Source organism: Elgaria multicarinata, chromosome 15, assembly GCF_023053635.1.
Source record: "Elgaria multicarinata webbii isolate HBS135686 ecotype San Diego chromosome 15, rElgMul1.1.pri, whole genome shotgun sequence".
NCBI lineage: Eukaryota > Metazoa > Chordata > Lepidosauria > Squamata > Anguidae > Elgaria > Elgaria multicarinata.
Genome location: NC_086185.1, coordinates 26567496 through 26588332, shown reverse-complemented (window position 1 = coordinate 26588332; position 20837 = coordinate 26567496). Strand labels below are relative to the sequence as shown.

General features: G+C 41.2%; 1 protein-coding gene across 1 annotated transcript in view; it reads right to left on the bottom strand.

Annotated features, from left to right (window-relative positions):
• Positions 1–359: 359 nt before the first annotated feature.
• Positions 360–20837, bottom strand: part of STK26 (serine/threonine kinase 26) — a 37612-nt gene continuing 17134 nt past the window's right edge. The window contains exons 3-12 of the mRNA XM_063142012.1: positions 19008–19238; positions 11304–11360; positions 8725–8833; positions 8468–8625; positions 7422–7607; positions 6072–6220; positions 4458–4551; positions 2949–3011; positions 2728–2864; positions 360–2458 (exon numbers count right to left, since the gene is read on the bottom strand). Coding sequence (XP_062998082.1) covers positions 2434–2458; positions 2728–2864; positions 2949–3011; positions 4458–4551; positions 6072–6220; positions 7422–7607; positions 8468–8625; positions 8725–8833; positions 11304–11360; positions 19008–19238 — 1209 coding nt within the window. The 3' untranslated portion in view covers positions 360–2433. The remainder of the gene's footprint in view (positions 2459–2727; positions 2865–2948; positions 3012–4457; positions 4552–6071; positions 6221–7421; positions 7608–8467; positions 8626–8724; positions 8834–11303; positions 11361–19007; positions 19239–20837) is intronic.

The window sequence follows — 20837 nt, the reverse complement described above, 5'->3', positions numbered from 1 at the left end:
CTCCATGCCCCCTTTCCCCAGCCTCCAGTTGGTGGTTTCCGGCTTTTGTGTCTCTCTCCCCACCCCACCCCATTCTAAAAGTATGAAATGCCTCTCCAAAGACTTTGTTGCTGATAGCAAGAGCTGTAAGATAAAATATTCATATATATATATATATATATATATGAATATGACGGTGTCTTTTTTCCCTTTGGCCCAAACCACTAAATTGAAATTTGGTCCCTGTGCCGAAAAAGGTTCTGCGTGCGTAATATACACAGAAGCATCATAAAACGCAGAACACTTGCCACCACCCCTTGATTGTATGATGGATTTGTTTCTGTAAAGTACAGCTTCACACAAAGGAGGACGACAAGAGATTACAGAACTTAAATATTTATTTTTTTTAAACCAGTCAACCTTCTGCTGCCCCTTGCCTGCCCCCCCTCCCCCAAAAAACATTGAAAGAAGCTTCATCTATCAACAGATTTACAGGACTAACAGCTAAAGGGAAGAGCACTACAGTTCTGTATCGGTGATGCAGTTATTTTGTAAAGCTTCAGATCAACAGTATTTACAACTTTTTGCTGCTTTTACATTTATAAAAATATTTTATTTAATCCATAACATTATTGTTTTCAAAAACTATGTCCAGACTTTTTTCCTTAGATATAAATTCTAATTGTGTTTCAGTTATATAGCGATGAAAGATTTTTTTTTTTAACAAACGTTTCTTTAAAATTAAAACAAAGGAGTTAAAAGTAATTTTTTTTTACAGTGTAGGCACCATTGAAAATAATTGCCCTTGGCATTTCTAACCACCATCTCTCGCCAGTATCTTTATAACTTTTTTTTTCTTTTTAAAAAAGGATGTAATGGCAACTTTTAACTAAAAAAAAAAAATCAATATTTGCTTGCACTCCATTAATGCCTTTCAGTATTTGGCAGATATATTTCAAATCCTTTAAAATGACTTTTGTGCAAAACCCCCCAAAAATGTGCAGATCCAAACTATAAAATTAAACACATCCAGACTTCTTATCAAAAATAAATTTACACCAACAGTTCCACAGCTAAGGACTGAAATACAACCCCACTTCAAACTTCAGCATAATATACATACTGGGTTGAAAAGGAAAAAAAAAGAAGATATTACCCCATCTAAACAGTACCATAAATACATAATTGAAAGCAAGTTTATAATTTTATCTACCTTTTATGAAAAAAAAAATCACTCCATACTGCACAGTACTATCTTTTTGTGAAAGAATATCTATAACTCAGTTATTTGCATATTAACTGGTAAATACATATTTAAAATACACTTTGGGGTTGGGGGAAATTAAGCATATGGTGATGCATTGCATGTAATGTACTTTCAGAACATAAGTGTATAAATATCTTACAGGAAAATACACCACCACACAAAACGCTGGTGTCACACACTTATACCTGCTCGTGAGGTATGTATCGCATGCCATGGTCTTCTCCCAGGTTCCCCTCCCCAAACACAGAATGAGCTTCTCTTTCCCCATTTTACCGGGGAGGGGGGGGGAGAGGAACAAACGATTAAATTGAGCCATATTGTGTCCGTTATTGCTAAAAGCTCCCCTGCCCTTCAACGGTATTGCTTTAAAATTTCCTACCATGATGAACGACGACTGAAACCCTGCTCTAAAAGGTAATACATACAAACTGTACACTAAGCTATTATCAGTCGCTACGTGTTAACTTGCAAAGCTATTGACATATTGCTCTCAAATGCAGGTGATCACAGAGCTGCCTAAAATACTGTACCAATTTTCAAAATAGTTGATATTCTTGCAGGTTTGTTACATTTACAGGGGCCGAAAATAAAGACTGTGGTGATCAAGCAGGTGCTATAGCAACATCCTATAGGCTGAGGTGCTCTCATGTATATTCTTGTGGAAAGCTATTTTGAAGCCTAGTTTTAGTGACTGAGAAGAGCTATAACTTATGCGGACATGGAAAAAACAGCGACGAGAAGACAAACAGTCTTCTTTGGGAGAGTAACAAAATGTTGAAACACACGGCACACGTACTTTCTATGAACTCAAGTGAAAGGGTGCAAGTCCACCGATCTCTGGACACCCCGGATTCCGCACGTGGAAATTGGCAATTGGTAGCCCCTCGTCACGTCTAGAAGCAAAACTGTGCCTCACTGTTTCTGTTTTTAAACTGGATTAAATAGGTGAAAACTACAATATTAAAAGTTGCTCTTTACAAAAAAGAATGTCCTGGAAATACAAAAAAGCATGTATACCCATCACAAAATAGTGGAGTTAAGTCCTTTCAAATCCCCGATCATCAAATATGTTGCAATGATCCAAAAAAGGCACAAGGAGCTCATGAACGAAGCATTGCCAAGCTTATAGTAGGTTTTGGTGGGCTATACTGGGTCCGTGTGGAACAGCATCACTGGTAGAATGTTTCTTAGGAGGAGTCATTAACAGAAAACCTAGAGGAAAGACGCAAGAAGGACGTGTTTGATCATCACCACCCAGATGAGCAGTTTTGTAAAGAATTTTTTTACAATGGGTACATTTCCCCCTCCATCCGCTTGTTAACCCTCCCAACCGCATTCAATCCAACTCCAATCGTACCCACCCCACTTGCTTCCAGACTGCTATGGTGCTATTTGCACTACCTTTTGCAAACTTGCACTGCAAAGAGGAAGTGATGTCGTTGGCTGCGCCACAAATTAAGAAATGAAACCCACATGCTTACTTCTGAAATTTCTCCATAAGTTTCTTCACCATTTTATCTGTGATCCCTGGACATGTTGCTTCTGCCATATTGATGCTTTTTTCAAGTTCTTCAATCGCTTTCTTCCTGCTAGCGTTATTGGTGTCTTGCTGCTTAAGCTGAGAGACAGACAAACATCATACGGTAAGGATTTTGCAGCCTTACCGAACACGCTTCGGACAGGCATGAGATCAAATACTCACCTCAGCAAATACAGGTGTGATTATCATTGTTAAACAGCTCAGGGTTTTCATGAGATCTTGGTCCTAGAAATTAAAAAATATCACATTCCAACAGGTGCTGATAAATACACCAAAACATTACTGTGAACCAAGGGTCACAGACAGACTCTTTCCTACTTGAGAGGGGCTCCCCTCCTGGTTCTCATCTGTGCCTGAAAATTTGTGGGGAAATGGCGACTGCAACAGCACTTTTAGTAGTTGGTACACTTCTCAAGTGAGGCCATGGCTATATTTGCATAACCGTCTAGTACTGCTTGTGACTGTGGAGGGACCATAGCTGATCCTGCCATGGAGAACTTTTAAAAAGCATTAATATATCATTTCTGCACAAGGCAGCATCTAAACCATATGAATAAACTCTATATAGCAGCCTTCAATCCAGATATCTTGAATTGCAAGTTCCAACATATCTGGGAGGCAGCAGGAATGCAGAGAGGGCAGCTACAGTGTGGAAATGTATGAAAGTAACAATAGCCAAACGATGATGAAACGAGAAGTCCAACCGGAAGAGCATCCTGCTGTAAAATACTCAAGATTTCCCTAAAATCGGGGACAACTTATCAGTTTATCCTCATCTCAATAATTTTCGCAACTGGGGAAAACAGACAAGCAGAGAGGCAAGTGCCTGTCTGGAGATTGCAGAAGTGGGTGCGCCATAGACTCTCTTGCTTTTACTGGGTTGCCAACGGCCACTGCTTCTTTATACAAGCTAGAAATGTGGGCTTGGATCCAGAGGAGAGGACTGAATGCAAAGAAGTTCTTCTGCTCACTGAAAGACACCTCTGGGCTAGTTATTCCTTTTAATAAAGCCTATCCTGATTCTCTTTATCAAAAGAAACCCCCGAAGTGGCTAACAGCATGAAGTCAATGAATCAAAACATTAAATATAAGGTCAGGAAATGTATGCTTTGCAAGCCACGACTAAACTGTGGCTGCACCGGAGCGAGCGAGCTGCCTCCCATGCGCTCCATGCTTCTGTTTTACATGCGGCTTTGTAAACGACGCAGGAATGGCCATTCCTGGGTTGCTGTTGTGACTCTGAGTTGTTCAAGCCTAAACAACCCAGAGTGCCAGGGCATCCCTGGGTTGTTTGCAAAGCCAGATGTAAAGGGGAAGCGACAAGCATGTAGGAAGGCATGTTCTCTCTTGCTTGCACTGTTCCCTGGCAGTTCATGGGTTGGACAACCCGTGAAATGCCATTACCTGCACACCAGGTCATTAAGAAGCAAACACCCAACTCCTTAGGATCTGATCCTGACATACACAATCCCAATAACTAAAGGGATCAAAAAGACAATCGTCAGTGAGGTTCGGAGCAGTGCTACATGAATCTCAGTAATTTTTCATTGCAGCCCACAATGGGAATCCCGAGACCTCCAGCATTCAATAATACAAGCAGCAAAGTTTAGCAGTCTGCCTGAAAGAGCTTCCAAGCGGTTGAGAATATAAAGAGATTCTGGCTGGACGTACTGTTCCGTTCTGCAGTTTCTTGGCATCTGGCTTCTTCCGAACTGTAGTAAAACTCCACTCTGGGTGAGAATTGTTCTCCTTGTTGCTAGACTCACTAATGGGCAAGGAGGAAAAAATGACCAAAATTTTAGAGAACTCTGCTCCTACACTATGTGTCTGCCTAAGTTAAAACCCTTAAGTGTCATGGCAAAAGCCGCATACATTTATCATTTTGTTGCATCATGATCATTATAATCATTTTGCAGGAGAGTGACTGCTGTTCTTACAGGCATATAACCCACCCACCCCCGTGCCCCTAATGCTGCCCCTAAAATATGTAAGAAAAGCAAATTATGTAGGAACCTGGCAGAAATGTATGGCATACAACTGTATAGGGATGTCATACGAAAAAACACAAGCCACGTCAAGCTGTGGGATAAGTGAGAGACACAGGCTCACACATGAAATTCAGAAGGTGACTTTGAACCAGATTTCTCCCTCTCAACTGAATCCTACCCCACTTTCCTATGGGAACGAACACATGGCAGTTTAAAATGAAGTAAGAGCCAGGATCCACACAGGCCCATCTGTTGTACAAATGCTTATTTATTTAAATATTTAGATGCTATATTCTCCTCCTTTCACACACTACCCAAAATGGCTTACAACAAAGATACACAGACCTCTAGGAGCTAAGGATGTGGACACTAACAGTCTATTGCGCAACTCATAACGGCACTTAAAACATACAGATGAAATCTTCTGGAGTTTAAACTTTCAGAATTAAAACGGAAGCAACTTGGGCTCTTAATAGGAATGTTTAGTTTGCTTCCAAGAAACATTTGCAATCAAGATTGATGTTCAGGTTAAAGCTCCAGGTGTCGGCCATTATGCTTGCCCTGGCAAATGTGGCACTGCCCTGTGGTGAGCATGACAAGCCACATAGCCTCCACCACCACCCAACTTCAAAGCTGCCAGGGTAGGCAGAGATTGCCTTGGCAGCTAGGCAATGATCCTCGCCCCTTCCCTAGCTCCAAGGTCAGGAGCAAGGCTGGAGAGCGGTTTGGCAGCTGTATGGACAAGTCGCCAAAAGTGCCTTGACCAGGCAGGGTCAAACTAGCAACCCCCCCTCCCCATCCCAACTTTTCCTGCTCCAGGAATGAAAGAGGGGGGGGATTCTTGGCTGGTGCTTGGAGTCTCACTAATAAGCAGCTGCTGAAGTCTGCACACTCATCTCTTTTCCGGCAGAGAAGAGACATGGGGTGTGTGTGTTCACGCTCGCATTTCTTCAGCCATTGCTTGGCAGAAGGGCTCTGCATTTGTCCTCAGAGCATCGTCCGTAGGCTCCCTGTTTAACTTCCCCCATGGGAAAAATGGGATGGGGGGTGGGAGTGGGGGACACCTTCCTTGCCTGTCGGATGGAAGCACTTGTGTCCATCAAGTTGGCAGAGTGGAGGACTCTGATGGCTGCAAATTCTGACTTGGTTAGCAAAGCAGCCAAAAGTGGTAGACCGCTGGGAAGTGCTCTAAAGTGCCAGTTCCAGCAGCAGAGCACAAAAGCCGAACTCTCCCCTCCCCACAAAAGCCGATCCCTTCAGCTCCTCCCCCAGCAAACAGTCTAAAATCCAGACTTACGAATCAGAACCATCAGAATCTGTTTCGTCACTACTGTGTCCTTCTGCTTTCCATCTCTTAAATCTATCAATAAGCTCCGTCAGGTAAGACGTCTTCTTGGCATTTTTCAGAATGAATTTGTGCTTTAGGAGTTCTTTCGCTGTCGGACGCTGCAAGAGCCAGAAAGTGTCTATTTATTTTGATGCACAATTTAAAACCGCTCGTTACCTTTGAATTCCTAAATGGCTAGAACCCAGGATACCTGAGGGACCGTCTCCTTCCACACCAACCAGCCCGAAGATCTGCTGGTGAGACTCTTCTTTGTGTCTCAATGATGACACAGTATGGCAGGTATGGATGTGGGGGTGGGCCTTCCCCAAGACCGTGGATTTGCCTCCCTTGGGAGAGTTATTTGCCCCCTTATTTCTGTGTTTTCTGATGCCTTTTCAAAAAATTCCAGCTGGCCTTTGACTTGCCAGGTAGAGGATTCTTTTGTAGCTGCCCTTATGATTTTTTAGAATGGTTTAATCTGTTTTATTGCTATCAATGATTAATTAATTTGTTCAATTGATTTGTTTGATTTTATTGCATTTTAATCTGTTGTAAGGTGCTCTGAGCAACAGAGATGTAGTAAAAGGGCAGGATATAAATATTTGTTAATGATAATAATAATTAATAATAGTAAGTTTCTTTTCACTCTGCCTCCCCCAAATGTTCACTCCAAACATTTGCACATTCTTATACCAACATACATTAGGCCAATAAAAGTTATCTTGTCCTCTGCACCAACTCTCTGCATTGAACCGAGCAGGAAACAGGAATAAACATAACCCCAACACAAGACATTGTGAAGCCTTTATTACAAGTTTCAGCTGGGAATGGAAGGGATTTAAGCTTAGATAACCCTCTAGTCCCATCCTGTTCTATCCATTCTTTGAAGTGCAATAAGACCAGCTTATTGCATTTTGTTTCTTTTAAAAATGTATTTGTAATTTTTTTATTCGGTTTTTATTCTTTTATTCAATTTGTCCACCACTCTGAAAACCTTGAATGGGGAGTGGTATATAAATATTATTAAATAAATAAAGTTGTAAGTAAAGCAACAGAGTGTGCTCCAACCGTCCCATTTGTTCTTGCAGTATCCCGGATCAAATAGAAAGCTATCGAAATGTACAGACTTATTCTATCCCACTGTATTTTGTGAATTCTCTGTATACCCCCCTCTTCCGGAGGGGTACTGAATGCCTCAGAATCCCACAGATGATCTGAAAGTATTCATTTCACTCAATCCTGGCTTTTGTTGTGCAGAGCGGACAAACACTAAAAGCATTCAGATTTCAAAACTCCGAGGGAGTGAAGAGTAACACTCACAAAAGTTGGGTCCTTGTTCAGGCATGCGTCAATAAACTCTTTAAAGGGTTTGCTGAAGTCTCCTATTAGGGTTGGAGGGTTGTTTTTGGGAATGAGGAAAAGAACCCTCATTGGATGCATGTCTGAGTTAGGGGGCTCTCCCTTGGCCAGTTCGATAGCAGTGATTCCCAGTGACCAAATATCAGCCTGTGGGCAAAGGAAAGAGACACATCACACTCATACAGTGCCAGCTATTTTGAATGGCAAAATCGTAACAAGAACAATGTTTCCCCCCCCCCCCCCCAAACACAGGCAGGAAGTTTTAAACTGAACTGAAAAGGTGCGCACACCACGCAGCAAACCGGGCCTCTGTGCTCTGAGGATACTGGGACAACCACGGAGAAGTGCCTGTCCGTATGGAGCTGGGTGTGCTCTTTCAGTAGCAGTTTTAACCCCAGTTACTGACAAACTTTCTTCAGCTTGATATCCTTTGCGGTCATGCTTATGACAAATTGTGGAAGTGCTCGCTCAGGAAAAAAAACACAGATGGGCGTGATTATGCTGTGTGAAACAGAGCCCAACAGGAAACCCAGAAAAGAAACTATTACAACTCTGAAGTGAAGGAAGAGGAAAGTCTGTAACTCTGAAACCCAAGCAACATGTGTGCAAGTTTGCACACGATATTTCTGGTTACAGATTGCTTGGGCTTTTTGGAGGATAGTATAGCATTCTTTGTTTAAATGCTTTCGGGCATGGGAAGCAGAAAAGCTGGAGCTTTCTAAGCACAAGAGGACAAAAGCCAGAAGCGAGCAGGAACATGTGTCAGGCAGCCTTCGCACTAAAGACACATGAAGGCCCGTGCTAGTTTTCACACTCCACACGATTCTGGGCTTTTCATCTACAATAATCAGGGCTAGGAACTTGCTCTTGAAGATTAAAAAGATGCACAAAAAGCTCACATTGCCAAGTTGACATATAGCTATCAGAGTCTGCATTCACAGCCACAACTCCAGTCAAGTCACACACAAATGAGCAAATCGCCTCCAGGCACAAACCAAAGGTCTTACTTTTGAGTCATAGGCCGATTGCTGAATGACTTCAGGGGCCATCCAAAACGGTGTGCCTACAAAGGTGTTCCTCTTAATCTGCGTGTCAGTCAGTTGCCCCGCAACTCCAAAATCTGCAAGCTTAACATCTCCTTGCTCTGACAACAACACGTTGGCAGCTTGAAGGGAGGAAAAAGTGGAAAACTTAATTTAAAAACCTAAGCGACTGGAGTGCTTAAAGGGGTCTTGCCCTTACACTTGTTTCAATTTATACACACCTTTTATATCTCTGTGGATTTTCTTCTCTGAATGGAGATAGTCAAGACCTTTCAAGATTTCCTTTAGCATTGTAGCAATCTGGAACTCATCAAATGGGCCGGCACGGAGCTTTAGAAAAAATAAGGGCATTTCATAAGACTTATTCCTTTCTTTTTTAAACTCTGGCCTTTACCATTCGTTAAGACACATTTTACAGTGAGTTTGAAGAGCCATTCTTTTTTCTGTTACAAAGGATTTGGAATCAATGAAAAAGTTCAAAACAGATGTCCCACAACTGTTTATAAAATGGTTGTTCAAAAACATGTGGATAACACAAGTAACTTGGAAACACTGTTAAGCAAACATCAGGGATGTTTTATCTCCCCAAGAAGTTTTGGTGAACGTAGGATTTTAGAGAAGATTGTAGAGCTTGAAGCAGTATAATGCCCTAGTAAATGCAGCTCACCACACTGAAGAAATCTTTTTGAATGTGGCTATCATGAGCAAAGATTATATTCCTCCTCCCATCTCTGCCAAGAAAACATCCACTAGACTGTGGGGAACCTATGGCCATCCACATGTTGTTGGACTCCAACTTCCATCAGCCCCAGCCAGCATGGACCATGGTCTGGGGTGGTGGGAGTTGAGAGTCCAACCGTGTTTTGATGGCTGTAAGTTTTCCACCCCTGGACTTAGTGAAACCAGTGAGAGCTCCTATCAATCAACATGGGAATAACTCTGCACACAACATATGTGCAATGCCCTCCATTGGCCACCAGCATAGACTGCCACTCCTTGCAGATAACCAGGCTATGAGGATCTAAACGGGGGTTCACAGGAGCTTGTTACCTGCAGGTCCCTTCTATCGCCAACAAGGGCCAATTTGTACAAATACCTAGATCACCGGGCAACACATCACTTGAGAGCCTGCAGCAGAAAACATGTGCCGGCACCAACTATTGCTTAAAGTGACGTAATCTGTCTGTGATGCCTAATGATCATCAAGTTTTGATGCTACAGTTAGAACAACCAGTACACACGGGTGATATACCCCAGGAGATATTCAGGAGATTTCTTCTGAAATCTGCTTCCTTAGCCCCAACTGCAGAACAAGTTCCTACTTAAGAGCAGCGACTCATTTTTTGCCTTTCTAAATTCCAGCTGAGAGGAGTGGAAGGGTTGGATTGAATGGTAGTTGTGTGGAAAAACCTGTGCAGGTGCTAAAATTCTAGTGGGATGAAGCCACAGCTTGCTACGAAGCTTGCAAAGATGTAATAAAGCTCACAGTGCTAATAATATTTTAGGAACTCATAAGCGTAAACACTGAGCAGTATTATCTTACAGGAAAAGGGTGGGTCTCCTATACAAGGCTGTGGTAGAGCTGGGCTGGGGGATAGGGGAAAACCACACATCACCACCCAGAGCTCTTTGCTTTTTTAGTCCCTCCTATGCCGTATCCATCATGAACGCTGCATTTGCCATAAGCAATGGGCCCTTTCATAGTTTAAACTCAAACTGCCAAAAATGGAAAAGCCAGGTCAGTTTTAACACTGAATATTTACTGTGCGTTGGTTCCACGGTACACTCCCGGGAACTGTTTCCAAGAGAAACATTTTTTTTTTTTGCATATTTGAAGCTGATAAAACATCCTACCTTTCATTTTATTAACTGCACCATTTTTTGATGGCAACGCTAAAAGGCAGAATGCATTGTACACTTTATTCTAATATTTTAAGGCACAAGGCAGACAACCTGCAACCAACGCTCATGTCCACAACTAGACATATTGTAGTCACTGCATCAACAGAAGTCCTGTGCAACAAGAGTCAAGATTGCATCAGCAAAAAGCACACTCAACTTGTCTCAAGGACTTCTGATCCCTGCCCAGGCACCGACTCACTTGGGAATCCCAGCCAAAATTGCAACTTCTAAGCCTGCTATCCATCTATAAACAAAAGCAAGGGTTGCCCAACTGGCATGGCTCTTGCAAAGAGAAGTGAGGGAACAAAATGAGAGGCCCTTACCCCACAGGAACTTACAAGCTAAAATCTCTAGTTTGTAAAATTACATAACAATCTAAACACTAATGTGCTATACAAACCTATAAAACATATAAAGAGAATCAGCTGTCTCCAGAGTCCAGATTTCAGTATACTGAAATTAAACTAAGATGTAGACTTCTAGTGTAAAGGAACATAGGAAATGGCCTTCAACTGGGTTGGACCATGGATCCTTCTAGCTCAGTATTGTCGACACTGACTGGAGGCAGCTCCCCAGGGGTTCAGGCAGGAGTTTTTCAAGCCCTGGAGATGCCAGAGATGGAACCTGGGGCCTTCTGCATGGAAAGCAGGGGTTCTACCAATGAGCTACGGCCCCTATCCTACATCCTTTCCCCTCCCCTACATTCTTTCCCCAGACACGGACACTTACACTTCTTGAAGAGAGGGGTACGTTTACTGAAAAGCTACAAAAAGCAGCAACTTAAATAAATAGCCACTCATGATTTGTTCAGAAATGAAACTGCTCTCTTTACATGGGTAAGCTAACATTAGAAAGCAAAAAAAAAAAAAAAAAAGCCATAAATAATTAGAATACTTACTAGGTCCAATGCCGATCCTCCACCTAAGTATTCCATTATTATCCATAACTTTGTGCCCTAAAAGGGAATGCAGATCAGATGTTAGACTCTTCAAGAGAGGTCAGTGTACTCTTCCCTAAAAGGACAGACAAGTCTTTGACTGGGTTCATACAATCACAGAGAGAAAATAAGCCATGGTGGGTTATTTTCCTTCCCTGCACATGTTGGTCGTGAATTGCCAAATTTGCATAATTACCCTTGCCAGCCACGAGTTATTGGGCATCTGAACCTGGAAACAGTTCTAGGGTCTCACGGTGGTTTGTTAACTACTCCAGCTACCCACCCTTGCCAGGTCTGAACATCATGACAACCTGTGCCAGCGAGGGGAATTATGCTAATTAGGCAGTTCGTGAACAGCACACGTGGGGAGAGAAAATAACTCACCGTTTCCCACTATCGTGCAAAACCACCCTTTGCATCAACCCATCTTATCATGAAGTCCACAGGCAAGCAAAATTCACACCCCAAAATTCGTAGGTGCAAGTTGGGCAGGAAGAGATGTAGATGCATTCACAGTGCTAGTTCCTGAAGAACAAGTTCAATAAGTGTATTTGGTACCCTGTCCTTCAGTCTGGCTTCAGCCATGTCCAAAAAGGGGGTGTTAAGGGAAAGTAGAAAAGAAGCAGGAATAGTGTGCAAGACAGTATCAGGAACAGAGTGTATTTGGAGACAGAAAAGAACTGAGCAGGTTAGTTGCAGGGAGGGGAGAGAAACTTGCTTCAGGCTCTTCATTAATTATCCTCCCATCTCCTGGTAGGGAAAATTCTACTATCTACCATCACACCAGGGAGAACTGTCTCTCCTTAAATGGATATCTTTCATGCCAGCTTAAGCTATTGGATTGGTAGCATAACGGGCAAATTCACACATTCAGACTGTTAGTATTGCCTTCAAGCACCTTCAAGCCTGGTGCCCCGTTGGGAATGTTTGCCTGAGGTGACAAGATCCAAACATGGGTGATGACTGATCATATTTCATCCGCCTGAATGTGTGAATTGCTCTCACCACCATAATAATGTAATAAACAATTCACTTAAGTGTCACAGCAACTGTTTCTCCAAAACTATACTACTCTCTGTACACACAGAGAGATCCTTCATGTTTCAAGGCTGTCATTATATGCCTGCATCCCAGGAAAACCCCTTTCATTCCTAGGAAGGATTCCAAAACCCAACCTCAACAAACGGGCATAATGACAAATCCACATCCCATCATACTCCCTAACTAAGAAAGTCAAAACCTATGATAAGTAAGCAAATTAAATAGATCACATCTACTCAGGACAGTTGAATGCTACTCAAGTCAATTGTATATCTTAGGCTAAAAATAGGCCAAACATTTAAATCACTAACAGGCTTAGATGTTGTTAGCAAAGTCTTCTATTTTAAACATATTAAAAAAGATTTCTGACATTGGGATGTTTATTTACTTCATAATAGTGACCGTCATGTTTGTAATGGTTTCACCAAAAGTAGTTTTCCCAAAACATTGTTTGCATTCTGAGAAAAGTAAACAATCATTTACTGAAGCTATTATGAAAACAATTTAAAGGAACAGTGGTTTGTTTGTTTTTTTAAAAAATTTTTTTTGGAAAGGACCACAACCTGCAATCCAAACAGCAACTACAAGAAATAGCTATGTGGTTAGTAGAATATTTCAATTCAATAGCTTTTTGTATTTTGCTTATATGGGACCTTTGCAAAAGTGCCCGTAGTTATAAAACTGCTGGAACAATATCTGTTTAACACAGTATACAAGCTTTTACTTTGCAAAGAATATTACTTTTGAGTGAGGAGAGGGCATTAAGCCCTTGCCTGCAGATTCTTTTAGAACGGTGTTGTTGTTGTCATGATTGTTGTTGTAATTATCATGATGATGATGATGATGATTAATGAAGTGCCTAGTGTAGTGGTAATGTTAGAGGCTCTTGCTGATTTAGTTAGACTGCAACTTTGCCCAATCCAAGACTCTCCATGATAGAAGACTTTTAACACAAGGATTTCTCTTTGGAAATACTGGAGGTTTTCTTGATCTATCGCATTCCCCGGTAGTTGTTTGTTTCAGATAGTTATCTCCAGCCTGGATTACTGTTAATGTATTCTACATGGGCTGCCTTTGAAGACTGTCTAGAATCTTCAACTGTTTCAAAATGCAGAGGCTAGACATTTGTGTGGCAATCACAGGTCAGCGCATATAGCTTTGATCTTATGTCAATTACATTGGCTTCCTATTTGCTTCTGAGCTTAATTCAAAGAGCTGGTTTTAGCCTTTAAAATCTCTCATATATGTCTGCCCAGGAATTAATTTCAGAGGCTTGTTCTCCATGCCATTTCAGGAGACCTGGCAAATGAGCACAATATTGGGTATTTCCTGTGGCAGTGCCACTATTTGGAATGCTCTGCCAACTGAAATTTGTCAGTCTCCTGTTTCTGTCTCTTTTGCCAGAAAAGACACTTTCATTTCAATGGGTTTTTAACATGTAGTTTTATTGCTGCCAGTTTCAATGTGTAACACCTTTTACCTATGCTGTGCTTATGGAATATACACATGAATGCAGAATAAGAGCTACATTTTTATTTCCCTTTTCCACTGCTTGCGCATTCAATCTGAGAAAAAAAGTCTCTGCATCTCAAAAGCTTACGTACTTCACTGTGAATACCAACTGATCCTACTAAAAAGGCATTTAATCTCTTCAAACAATGCTCTGATCACAACAGCTTTATCACTCAAGATATTTGCATCTTAAGCCAGCTGTAATGTTTATATAGCTGAGGGAATGTCAGCTTTCAGATCTCTGTTTCCAAATGAAGAGATCTGTGTCTACAGCAAAGACGTTGGTCTAGCAGAAAACTCCACACTTGGTACTGCATGCACTCTCTCAGCCACTTGCTAATACCAAACAAAGGTTTGTCAGCAATTTTCAGATCAGGATCCCCAGCTAAGGCTGAGATTTAACCCAACACCATTTTCTGAATACAGACTGGAATCTGAGCACAACTGAATGAGCAAACCAAGGTGCAGGATAGCCATGCTCCACGTCCGGGCACTGAATAGAGAATACTTTGTTGAGAACCACAGAGGATTACAGACTGCATTTGTACCGTGAGGGTTTATTCCAATGGTCAGAAATCAGGAGGCAAGGCATTTGCTACTTTTAGCACCTTTCACAAAGCCCAACTGTGCCAGGAAGAAAAACCTGCAATAAGCACTCATTTTCAGGCAAACAGTGTGGTCACACAGATACCTTTGGATGGTTAGAATGTGACTTGGAAAGGCCTACACAGCAGGAAAGAATAAAATACTGTGTTTTTCCAATCATGATTCAAAGAAATCGCTCCTATAAAGTGTAACTGGGTGTGTACAGTTTTTGCCCAGGCATCCAAGGACACTCCTCACTAGTTGCTACAGGCCAAGGAAGTATACTGCCTGCACTGTAGAGGACACGGTCACATTCTTGAATCCCTAGCATGAGGCGGAAGCAATTCTGGTTAAATTGTGTGGGGCGTGACATAGTTTAAGTGCTAAATAAAAATCTTTTACACTGTAACTCCTGCAGACTATTTGGGAGGAGGGCGGTCTGCACAATCCAGACTATTTCTGATAAGATTGTACTGTGTGTTTGAGTTGTGAAACTATGCCGAATCTCTGGCACAAAGTTCTCTGGTCTCTTCTCCCACCCTTGCCTCCCTAAGGAAATTAACCTATTTTCGTTATGGTCTTACTCCATGTTTATTTAGTATTCTTGGCTATTGTAAAAATACGCCTTGTGTTGAAATGCAATTTGATCCTGGTTGATGCTACCGGGGGAGGGGGGGAAGACATAAGACAACAAGTGTACCATTTCCCAGATATGCACACAGCTGACTGCAGTGTGTAAATGGGGAAAATCTTGCTGTCATCCTAATTATCCAATTGAAGAATGAAATAGCCTCTTCGCCTCTAGCTCAGGCTCCAGAACAGCCAACATAAGTCTCCATGAAAACTATTATTATGATTATTTATATCCCACTTTCAAGATAGAAATCTTTCCAAGGCAGCTTACAAGTAACATCAAAGGCAACATTTTACCTATATTCCCATATACCTCTACCCAATCTGAGATCAACAGATGCCCTTTTCCATGAACCTCCTCTGTCTGGGGCTTGGCAGATGTGCAAACTTTAGAAGTCTTTTCCAATCATGGTACTGCAGTTGTGGAAAGCCCTGCTGAGGGTCACCTTGGTCATCACTAATGGTGTTTTGCCAAGTAGTGAAAACCTGGCTGTTTTGTAAATTCTTGTACAGCATATCTGACTGATAGCGAGCGTGATTCTGAATGTGCTGTTTGGGCAGCTTTGTCATATATTTATGGTGTACAATTTTCTTTTAAGGTGTCCCCCTTTAACTTGATTGTTTGCTGCCTTCTTCCTTATGACTGGAAGAAGAGAAGAAGGAGTGTGTGTGCAGGTGTAGGGGTGTGTGTGTGTGTGCGTGCGTGCGCAAAGGAAATGACACTGCATCACCTAGATTGAGGAAATTCCCAGACTGAGAAAATGTATATATGAAAATAACTGAGAAGGATGGAAGAGATGTATGGGAGAGGTGACTGATAGTAAAGATACTAAAAGAAGAAACCAGACAGGTGACCTACAGCCTATCCATCCCTTTGTCTTCTCTTCCCTTTCCTTCTATATCCCGTTAAATCACCCTTTTAAGAGGAATGTTCCTTTTCTCACAGGTCTTTCTCTCTTCTCTTGCCTGCTTCTCTGTCCAAAGTACTTTCAATTTGAAAGGTATTGCAGTAACTTTATATACAAAGTTATGGATTACAGAGGATGTACAGAAATGAAATTCTGGGCTTTAGCTTCACCTACAGGTAATCTGTTAGGTTTTTTTCTTTTAAAAAAAACCCCTCACTTTATGGGTTGATTTGGGCCGAATCCTAAGTCATAGTCTAACGATAAGAGAATGATCTTAGTCTTGGGCTCACAAAATCTCTTCTCCCCCTCTGGCATGGACACAATGAAGTTTCTTCTGTTTTTCCTCCTTCTTTTCCTCCAGTTTTTTTAATTAACTGCGGTTGTTATGTCATTCAAACCTGACAAATCATGGGTTAGTCTTAACTGTGGTTAGTGGAAACAAACCAAATTCAAACCATGATTTAGTTTGGGATATTGCTATTAGTGAGAAACTGACATGTAATCTTAAAGTAAGAAGAGGTATAGCAAAAATGAATGAATTTGAGGGGATTTGGAGACAGTTCCTTGAATATGTGTTTTTTAAGGGAAGTGGGAAACCGCCTCCAGAAGAGGTCTTAAGGTTTTGGAATCAGGAATGATCCCGAAGGGAAGGGGGAGCACTTTGTTTTCTTTTTTGATTCTGTTTATGGATAAAATATATATGCTAACACTTAAATAATCAAGTAATTTGTCATGTATTATGATTTGTTTATGTGTGTGATGTTTATGTTGATGTATTTTTTATTTAGTGTTTAATAAAAATTATATATATATAAAAAACCCCACCATGATTTAGGAAGCAGACTTGTTTCCACTAACCATAGTTAAGAAGAGTCACAGTTTAGTGTTTAGAAGACACATTAAGGTGTGGTTAATCCAAAATAGAAGTGGAAGCTTCCAATCTCCTCCTCACGACCATTCCGGAGGAAGATAAGGGAGCACACCACCCTGAGGCTTTCTGGAATTCAACCTTGTAATGCTAAACCACTGTTTAGCCCGTGCTGGGCCAACATATTTGACTAGCTTTTCTTGGCACATTTGTGGGAGGGAGAAACCTCTCCCTGAAGATTTATTTGTTTTGAACCTTGCCTTTTCACCTAGGAAATAAGAGTTTAAGGCAGCTAGATTGTCAAAACCTGAGGGGACAAAATATACTGTGTCAGAATACTCCATAAGAATGGCATTACTTTTAAGTAAAAAAAAAAAACCACCCCAAAAAGGTCTGGCCAAGTAAGAAACTCTCCTCATCTATTTATATAATTTATTTCTTGCATTTCCATAGCACCCAACAGCAGAAGCTCTTTGGGTGATTCACAACAGTTAAAACTATAAAGAACAGTGACATGGTAATACATAATATAATACTTTAAATTTTTTAAAACTGCAGTATAAATCCAGAGTAAAAACCTGCCGCAGTGTAAAGCTCTAAAAGCACAAAAACAGATTTTTAACAATAAAAACTGGGAGAATAAAAAGGTCTTCACCTGGTGAGGAAAAGACCACACCATATCCGCCAGGTGAATTCTCTGGGGTGGGCATTCCACAACTGGGGTGCAACAACTGAAAAGGTCCTCTTATTAGTAGCCACCACCACCCTGCCCCGCCTCACTTCATTTTGAGGGGACTCCTGGAGAAGGGCCTCTGAGGATGACCCTCAGGTACCTTCAGGTAAACTGACCCCAAGTCAGTTGAGGCTTTGAAAGTTAAAACTAGCACTTTGAACTGGGACACAGAAATGGACTGGAAGTCAGTGCAGATCACAAAGCACTGGAGTAATATGTGCATATTGTCTCTGGAGAGGCCACCAGTGAGGGAGGAAGCAGCAGCCAGGCACCTCTCCACCGTGCCTGGGTCCAGCTCCAGCTGAGAGCCCCCTCCCTCCTGCTGTCACCTGTAACTGCTGAACTTTCCAACTAAGATTGTAGTGCCTGAATTTGCTTTGCTTTTCCTCCTCCTCCCTCCCAATCCCCTTTCCTTTTGTGTCATGTTTTTTAGATTGTAAGCCTGTGGGCAGGGACTGTCAAGAAATACTTTTGTAAGCCGCCATGAGAGCCTTTTTTGGCTGAATGGCAGCATAAAAATCCTTAAATAAAATGAATAAAATAAATATCGACCAGCCCCTGTAAATGATCTTGCTGCCCTATTTTGCACCAGCTGAAGCTTCCAGACTGTTTTCAAAAGCAGTCCTGTGTGCCACCTAAAACTTTTAACACTTTTGTCACTTCCCCCTGTGCGGAGGTCCCCGAATATACTTTCCCCCACCTTTGTAGGAGTCAAATGGCCTGGTGAAGATATTCCACCACTGTTAGGTTTAGTGTTATGTGTAACTCAGCTTTATGTACTATAAAATCAATAAAACTTACAAGCAAACAAAGAACAGCCAGACACTAAACACTTGGAGGGTCTGGAAGTTGAAATGCCTTTAGTATTTCTAATCATTCCAAAATCTTTGAACATGAGTATCAAAATCACTATACAAACAATGAACCAAACTCGGACTCTATGCTTGACCAACTATGCTTGACCTCCCCGATGAGGCTCGCCTGGCGCCAACATTGTTATCTTTTCGGCGCCAATCAAGACTTTTCTCTTCTCCCAGACATTTTTACAGCATTTAACAACGTTAAGTTTGTCTTTAATGGACCCCAGAATTGTTGTTTTTTTAAATGGATCCTGTTGTTTTTATACTGTTGTTTTTATGTTTTTGATGGTTTTTAAATTTTGTATACTTTTTAATGTTTACCATTTTTAGAGCTTCGGCTGTGGGGCGGTATATAAATGTAATAAATAAATAAATAAATAAATGTGATCATTTTGTCCAAGATAAAAAGAACCTGACAAGCATTCCTGCAGTCTATATCTCGAGACATGAATTTTGCTGCTTTCAAAAGCCATCAAAGACAAGACTGCATTCCCCCAGTAAACATGAAGCAAATGTATACATTACCTTTAAATAGGAGCCATAGTATTTTGTTACGTAAGGGCTGTCACACTGGCTTAGAACGGTTATCTCCTGCTGGATGTCTTCTATTTCATCTTCTGCCTCCTCAAGGTCTATAATTTTTATAGCAACCACTTGTTGTGTCCGATTATCAATTCCTTTAAAGACTTCTCCAAATGAGCCTTTCCCAATGCGTTCTAGTTTTGTGAAAAGTTCTTCGGGGTCTGCTCTATGGTTCTGAAGAAAATTGGGGGGGGGGGAGAAGAAACACAAACACAATAATTAGATTTCTGCCTTTTTTAAAAATTTAAGATTCAGTTCAGATTAAGATTTCAGTTTCACATGAAAAGGAAACACCACAGTTGAAGGGAAAATATCTGCTAGTAGTAGGGGGTTCCACACCGAAATTTTGCCCCTATGATATCTCACCATTTCTGAAATTGGGACAATGAAGAGCGGGAACCCAAGATGGTGGTATGAAATCTTATCTCTCTGACTATGAGAATGAAAAAACCCTACTTTTTAGTCTGAACAAAATTCTGCACAATTTCCTGGTCTCCTTGTTATCATGTCAATAGAATTCTGGCTATTGGGCGGTATAGAAATGCAATAAATAAATAAATATTCCAGTCTCTGATATTAGGTGATACATATTTCAGAAACTCTAGACTAGACTTCTCCAACCTGGTGCTCTTCAGATGTATTGGGACTACAACTCCCATTGCTCAAGCCAGCACGAACAATGGCCTGATGGCATGGGATGATGCAAATAGTAGTCCAAGACATCTGGAGGGCAGGCTGCTCTAGATGATAGCATTTCTAGTTATGGTCAACCAGTACCACTGTTAATCTATGCTTAAGGGAAAACAATAGAAAATAGTGTATTTATTTACTTCATTTATAAGTTGCACTATAGCCAAGGCTCTCATGTAGACATACATAATAAAAACAAACACAATAAAACCAACAGCATCACTTAAAACAAAAGAAACTGAACACAGGTGCAGCTACATTTTAAATGTGGAAGATAAATACTAAGGTAGCACAGAGAAGGACCATTTTAATATGCAGCTTTAAAACATATCCGTAGGAGTAAAACAAGCAGAAAGATAATAAAAATGGTCTTTGCTTGGTGCTGGAAAGTCAACAAAGTCAGCCCCAGGCAGACCTGTCTAAGGCCATTCCACAATTTGGGGGCCACCACAGAAAAATTCCCAGTCACGAGTAGCCACCTGTGGAATCTTAATATGCATGGGCACAGCCCCAGATGACAATCAAGGTTCTATAGGTTAAGATGAGCACTTTGAATTGAACCCTGAAACAAACCAGAAGCCAGTGGAAATGATACATAATATGATCATAGCAACTGGTTCCAGTTAGTACTGTTGCCACCAAATTCTGTAACTAACAGAAATTTTCGGACTGTCTTCAAAGGCAGCCCCACCTACAATGCATTATAATACCCCAGGCAGGAAAATACCAGAGAATGGATCACTATCACCATTCAGGCACTGTCGTAATGGACATACCAGCCTAAGCCAGTAAAAGGATGCCCTGTGCTACTGAAGACATTTGTGCCTCAAATACCAAAGATGGATCTATAAGCACTCCGAACTATAAATCCAATCCCTTAGGGAGAGTGCTACCCTTTTCAGAACTGGTTGAACACTACTAACCTAAATGGAAAAAAACGCTCCCCAATAATGACCTCTTTCTTGATTAAACCTCAGTTTATTAGGTCTCATCCAAACCATGGTTGGGCGTTGTGTAAGTTCTGTCACCGCTTCACCCAAGTTCAATGAAAAAGAAACTGATGATACCAAACCCTAAATTATT